This window comes from Aphanomyces astaci (assembly GCF_000520075.1).
Source record: "Aphanomyces astaci strain APO3 unplaced genomic scaffold supercont1.22, whole genome shotgun sequence".
In the NCBI taxonomy this organism is placed as follows: domain Eukaryota; phylum Oomycota; class Saprolegniomycetes; order Saprolegniales; family Verrucalvaceae; genus Aphanomyces; species Aphanomyces astaci.
In genome coordinates, this window is record NW_009798285.1 from 287,598 (window position 1) to 295,047 (window position 7,450).

Genomic DNA, 7,450 nt, shown 5'->3' on the forward strand with positions numbered 1-7,450 from the left:
ACACTTCACCGGCGTCGAGCCGGGTTTGATCCGAACCTTCAATGGCTCGACCTTGACTGACGAATCGTCACGCATGTCTTCACGGAACACATTTGACCAATAAGTTGTGCAGCCGTGTCGCTTCAGCGGCGCAAGCCAGCCTCGGCTGCCTTGACCGTCAGAATGGCTTGAACGGCGCCCTGCTTCGTGTGGCGGCGCTCCGCTTCGTCCTCGGCGGAGGTTTTGGGATAAACATCCGGAGTAGCACACTCCATCCCTTCGTCAGGGTCAAGCTCCGGCGGATTCAACTTCTCCGCCATCAGGCGCTTGACATTCGCCATGCCGGACAGTTCATTCGTCGGCACGGATGAAATGTCCCATTCTTCCTTCTTCCTTGCTCCCACAAGGAGGTTTTCAACGCGGAAGCCCAGTAACTCCATGACTGGGCGACTCACGATGCGTTCGGTAGCAGTCGACGCGTCGTCGACCCAGGCCTTCAGACTGCGCAACACAAGCAGTCCACACGTCGTGTCCAGCGTCTCGCAGTTGAACTTGACGCTGCTCGTCATAACAGCTGGCTTGGCGTCACTGCCATACGGGTACGCCAAATGCGGCACGCTATGGGAGACGGTCCCAACTTTGACACCGGCCGCGTCCAACCCATCCATGACTCCGCGCGTGACAACGGTCACGTCCGAACCAGAGTCCAAGAGCACATCGTCCACGAGGACGATATTCTCCAAGAGCACGCCGCGCTCTGTCTTCTGTCGATGCGGCAGGTTGACCAGCACCTTGATGCCGTCCTTCCAGCGCTTGACTTGCGCTGCCAACTCACCGCGCCACACGGTGACTCAGTTCACTGCACTTCAAGCAGCCCTTCTTCGCAGAGGGCTCGGCATTCTTGGGCACGATCGTTTCTGCCTTTCCGCCGACTCTGCCATTGTTCTTGGCGGCTTCCTCTCGGCCGCTGTCACCTTTTGGCACATGAGGCTTGCCGCCTCGTGGAGCTTCTACCGTCTTCGCTGCCGGGGAAGTTTTGGACTCGTCGTCGAGTCCCACGAACAGCTGGTCACCAGCTGCAAATGTTCGCAGCGACTCCTCGATCCGGTCACGCGACCGCGGTCGTTCTTCGGCGTATGTTGGCGTTTTGCTCGTCGGAGGAATGCTCTCGTACCATCTCCAATGAATAGCTCAACAATGAACTAAAGATATCTTTGTTTAGTCTTCCGCTTCTTCTTGGCTTTCGGCCACGGGACCTTCGTCAAGGTAGCAAATATAACACACACTGACATTAGTGGGGTTAAACACGCCACGAGGCGCCTACTGACTACCATTCATTAAAGTACTCAGTACCTCCACTAAGGTATCGGAACCTTTGACACGACACACACACAGAGTGTGTGTGTTTGCAATGGGTCAAGCTAACGCGCGACCCAATTGCTCTGCACGTTGAAGAACAAGTGCAAACCTACATGTATTAATACTCCAGTGCCGTAGTTCATTGATACTTGTCAAGTTGTGCATTCTGCCAACCCTCTGTCTCCTCTCTTTCACTCACGTCTGCTCTAGTCTATCCGTCTCAGTCTCCTACCCATCATGGGCGCATAAAACACTCACAAAACGGACAGTGACTCTCAAGATCTGGCCTATCACAACCCACCACGTTGTACATCTATCCAATCACATCTCATCACGTCCCCGAATATAGACCAGTAGTTAAACGGGCTTTGAACTCCCACCTCTAATCTCACTTCTGGTTTTACCGCCTCTTACACAAGTGATCTGTTCCGTTGCTTGACAACCCCGGAACACCTGCGCCAGTGCTTCTTTCTTCTCTGCCATCCGTCTACTCGTTCAGCCCTTCCACCTCGATCGCACCCTACTCTGGAGCCATCCTTGACGTCAGCCCTCAATCGTTCGCTGCCTGGAAGCCGCAATTCGAGAACCATGCTAGCAGCATTGGGATCACGCGGTACTACTTGGATTCAGCCTACGTTCCTCCTACCCTCAAGAGCGATGCCTACGCTAAAGGCAAGGAAGCCTCGTCCCCATGTTCCTACCAACATCTTCAAAAAATATGGTGGCCACAAGTCGACTTCTTCACGTGCCATTCAAGACGACCATGCTCAACATCACGGAGCTTCCCGTCGTCGTGACGACGACGATAACAACGACCGCGGTCGTGGCCGCTCACCCAAACGCACTCGTTATCCTCCGCGAGACCGCAGTCAGCCGGCCCGCATATCAACAACCGATCAATCTCGGCGCAACCAAGACACCAACAATCGAAGTACTCGCGATAACAGCCAACGCCGCGCCTCTGCGGATGGCCATGCATCACGTGCCACCGTCTCAGTCTCCACCAGGCTCCGTCTCCACCTTCTCCTGCTCCGTCTCCCTTGCATCCATCTCCTGCTCTTCTTCCATCCCCTGCCCCAGCTGCATCTCGGCCACCCCACTCCATGCATTCTACGGGTCAATCCCGCATCAATCCCCCCTCGTCAAAACCACTTCTACCATCCAATGCTACTTGGGCCTCCCCATATCACACTTCCAACACTGCTCTCACAACCGCGACACATTCACTGCCCCTGTCGTCTACGACAACCATTCCTTCCTCAACCAAGCCGCCTCCCAACTCAACCAAGCCGCCTCCCAACTCTACTTCCTCTCCCCATCTACCGCAGTCTTAGTCCGCGCGCCGTTCTCCTCATCCTCGCTCAGCGAACACGTCCACAACGCACATCAATCAACTCTTCACCCAAGCCATGTCCTAAATCTATTTCGTCTCAGCCCAGTCATTCTCGGACAACTCCTGCTCGCTTACCTACTCCTTCTCCTTCTACCTCCGTCGCTTCCCAACCTCCGTCTTCGTCTTCTACGACGTCTCACCCTACTACTCGTGCCACCTCCCCTTTGTCAGTCCACATCAACGCCAACAGTATTCCCAACACTCGTCCTGCCCACGTCTCAAAACGCTTGTGGAAGAAAATGAACTCCTCCGTCGGCATCTCCTGGCACATCCCTTCCCCCTCTGACAACGACTCCGATGAACCACTTGCTCCACCCCCCCCTCGGCAAGGCCGAATCGTCTGGCGATGAAGATCGTGCTTTCGAAGAAAATGAAGGCTCCTTCTGCCACCCTACTGTCCAACACATGCACGTTGGTCGCCAAGGCTTTCCGCCAACATGTCTACGACAAGTCCAATAACTACCACATCAACCCCCTCAAACCACCCAAAACTCACTACCGCATCCGCGCACCTCGTGCACCCTGGGCTCAAGACAATACTCGCACTTCACCACAGGACACTGCGGAAGTATTCTTTGACCCTACCGCACCTCCGGTGGCCAAGCTAGCTGACGCATGGAGAGCTGGACTTGTCCCGACTCACGATCACTTCACCTTTCACGTCGGTCTTGTTGACTCGTCTTTCAGTCTCAAAGTCTCTTACGATGAATCGTCTGCTCCTACCGTCTACAAGTCTGACTCTTGTCCTCAACTCTCTCACGACTGGATCATCGACTCGGGTGCCACTGCCTCTTGCACGCCTCACAAGTCCTACTTCCGCCTGTCCAAGTTCCGCTCGTGCTCTATGAACCAAAGGGCAAGGAGAGGAAGTGGGGTTCGGAGTAATGGTCGGGACCCTTGGTGATGTTGCGCGATAAAACGGTTAAGTCCACTGGGCCGTATCCGAGAATGGGAAGTTGACCACTGTCCTAACCTCAAGTTCAACCTCCTCTCCGTGCGCCACGCAGTCTCCTCCGGATATCAGGTGAAATTCGACCACCCTGAGCACTGTCTGTTCATCCTAGACAAAACCTACTACTGTACTTTCGTGCCGCTGTGAACATCTTGGGACTCTACTCCTTCTCGGCCACAGGAGTACCCCCTGGCTCCCCGCTCCCACCTCGTGACACTCTCACAACCCGGACCATGTTTGACGGTTTCAAAGCCTTCCTCATGGCGAACCCAGTCAGTCCACCCCTACCATCCCATCCACCGTCTCTAAACAGCACAGCCTTCACGTCGTCTGCTCATTTCCCTTCTCACCTCCAAGCCCTCAATGCGTTCCCAACGACGCTCCCGCCGTCCACGCTTGTAATTGATCAATTGCACATCATATTTTATCCTGGCGTATTATGCTACGCTCCAATATTTCTGCCTCCGTCTTCTCCTCTGTATTCGTCTACCAACGCATCCTATTCCCAAATTGACCCCCTCATCACTCCCGCCTCGTCTTCTCCACCCCCACCCTCCTCCTACGGCTCCCTACTTACCCAAATCCTCGGCTCTCCATCAACTACCCATCTCCTCGATCCTACTCTCTCCATCCTTCCCGAATGCGCCCTTACCCTAGTTCGCGACTCTCGTCTGCCCAACGATTTCCTTCTTCGACGATGGCACGAACGTCTTGGCCATCCCAGTGCCGCCGTCTTCCGCTCTCTCGTTGCCGACCACCCCGAACTCTCCGGTTATCGCACACGGAACTTCAAACCCTTCGACTGCGATGTCTGTGAGTACGCGAAGTCGCGCCGAAAATTCTTCTCCTCCGAGGCCGTCTTCCGCGCCAACACCTACCTCACTCTCGTACACTCCGACATATGGGGCCCATGCCCTGTTCAGTCCATTGGCGGCTCTTCCTACTTCGTCATTTTTGTTGACGATTTCTCGCGTTTTACGTGGATCTACCCCATTGCCAAACGACAAGACCTTTACTTAGTCTACGATAGATTCCGTCTGCATGCTACGTCTATCTTCAAACGTGATATCGACAGAATTCGCTACGCGGCACCGTCCGACATCGGCAACCTCCAAGCGGACAATGCGAAGGAATTCGAAAAGCTTGCCCGCCTCGTGCTCGCCAAGTACCACACCAAAACTACGTTCAGCAACGCCTACTCTCCATCTGAAAACGCAGTCGCTGAGCGCCACATCGGCATCATAGTAATGAAAACCCGCGCCCTCCTACTTGCCGACGACCTCCCGAAGTTCCTCTGGGCCGAAGCTGCCGTCTACGCTGCCTGGCTCTACAACGTCACTCCGTCTACAGCCAATCACGGCAAATCCCCCTATTGCTGCGTCTACTCTCGCCATCCACCCCTTGGCGTCATCAAGACATTCGGCTGTACAGCATTTGTCCACATCCAAAAAGCCGTTCAAATCAACAAGTTGGATCCCCGTGCTCTCAAGACCATGTTCATTGGACTCCCAGATGACCGAAAGGGATACAAACTCCTCAACCTTCACTCCCATGCACTCGTCTACTCTCGCGATGTTACTTTTTGGGAAGATAAATACCCGGCCATCAACACCCTCGAAGCCGCTGCCCTACACCGTCATCAAGCAATCGATCCGGCATATCGCCCACAACTTCATCCCAACGCACCACTTCCACCTTTCACTCCATGCTTGATGTTCCATACTCGCTCCTCTCCTTCCCCACCTCTGACTCAGTCTGCCCTACACCTCTTTCCCTCTACACTGCCATGGACTTGGCTCTGCCCTTCGTCTCCCCCCTGCATCATGCACCAACTCACTCCCTCCCCCACCATTCTCTGCGCACTAGCCCCAACTATCCCTCTGCGGGTTTCGCACTCGAACTCTCAACATTCTTCTCTGACGTCTGCTGCACCGATTACTATGACGTCCACTCGATCCCCGTTCCCCCCACGTTACCTTTTCACCTCCTGCCACCGTCTCGTACGCTCACTCCACTAAACCCATCCGTCTTTCCTCCCACCTTCACCTACGCCCTCCTTGGGGCTAAAGTTCCCACTGGTGACCCTTTGACCTGGAACGAAGCGATGCGCCGCCCCGATCGCGATCAATGGCTCGCAGCAGCACAAGCCGAATTCAACTCCCTCCCAGCCAACAAAACCTACGAACTCGTTCCTCGACGCTCCTCACCTTCACGCCCACTCACCTGCCGATGGGTCTTCCGCGTCAAACCCAACGGCACCTACAAGGCCCGTCTCGTTGTCAAAGGCTACCTCCAACAACATGGTGTTGACTGCGATGAAATTTTTGCCCCTGTTGTTCGTCTTGAGGTCTTACGCTATCTGTTCACCCTCATGGTTGTCTACGATTTCGAATGCCATCAAATGGATGTCGACACCGCTTTCCTCAACGGTGCCATCGATCGCCCTATTTACATGGATCAACCCCCCGGTGACCTCGTCGACCCTACGTCTCGCCGCGATTACGTCTGCCTTCTCAAACGCAGTCTCTACGGTCTAAAGCAAGCACCCTACCTCTGGTATCTCACCTTCGTCGAGTTCATGACGTCTCAACACTTCACCCGTCTACACAAAGACCGCTGTGTCTTCACCAAAACCACAGCCACGTCGTTCATTATCATCAGCCTCTACGTCGACGACCTCCTCATCTTCGCGCCGACCCTCGACCTCGTCAACACCATGAAGTCTGCTCTGTCTGCTCGGTTCTCCATGAAAGACCTCGGCCCCGTCTCCGACATCCTTGGCTGGCAAGTCGTCCGTTATCGCGCCGAACTCTCCGTCTTCCTGCATCAAACTCGTTACACCGAAACAATTCTTGAACGTTTTGGCATGACCGACGCCAACCCTGCCACCACTCCATCTCGCCCAGGAGTCGATCTATCTACTTCTCAAGGCGCTGATTCACCCGAGGACAAAGTCTTCATGGCCACTCACAACTATCGTTCTGTTGTCGGCAGTCTCATGTACCTTGCCATGGGTACTCGCCCCGACCTCGCCTACACTCTACAACAACTCAGCCAATTTCTTCCAAACCCCGGACGTGATCATTGGACCGCAGCCAACCGCGCCCTACGCTATCTCGTCAGCTCAGTCTCTCACGGTATCCGTCTTGGTGGCGTCTCCGCAACCACATCCTCCCCTTTTCTCTCTGCCTACGTCGATGCCAACTACGCCATTGTGTATCGACACTCGCAGATGCGTCAGCGGCTTTCTTACCCTTCTTTTCGGATCCCCAGTGTCTTGGCTTGCCAAGAAACAGTCTCTCGTCACTCTCTCCACCACTGAGGCCGAATTCGTAGCTCTCGCTCTTTGCATTCAGGGGCTGCTCTATCTCCGTCAACTTGGTGGCGAACTTAGTCAAACGTCTGCCCAACCAATCGTCATCCACGAGGACAACCAATCTACCATTAAAATCGCAACCAACGCCGAACTACATGGCCGCTCCAAACACATCGACGTACGCTTCATGTTCGACGTACGCTTCATGTTTGTCCGAGATCTCATCGACAGCGGCGAATTTGAACTCAAGTGGTGCCCGACCGCCAACCAACTCGCCGACTTCTTTACCAAGGCACACTCTGCCCCAGTCTTCCAATCCCTCCGTGAACGACTGTCCATCGTCTCCCTTGCGTCGTCTCACCCAGTTCGAGTCTAAAATTCTAAACAGAACCGTCTTCGCCACCGTCTAACTACCTACTCGTGCTTACCTTTGTCGTCTGCGCACTACATC

At 54.6% G+C, this 7,450-nt stretch overlaps 1 protein-coding gene across 1 annotated transcript; it reads right to left on the reverse strand.

Annotated features, from left to right (window-relative positions):
• Positions 1–2,047: 2,047 nt before the first annotated feature.
• H257_09221 (hypothetical protein) lies at positions 2,048–2,443 on the reverse strand (the record flags this gene model as incomplete). The annotated part of the gene is made up of 1 exon (XM_009835371.1): positions 2,048–2,443. One exon carries the CDS (start codon positions 2,441–2,443, stop codon positions 2,048–2,050), a length of 396 nt encoding a protein of 131 aa, XP_009833673.1.
• Positions 2,444–7,450: the final 5,007 nt, after the last annotated feature.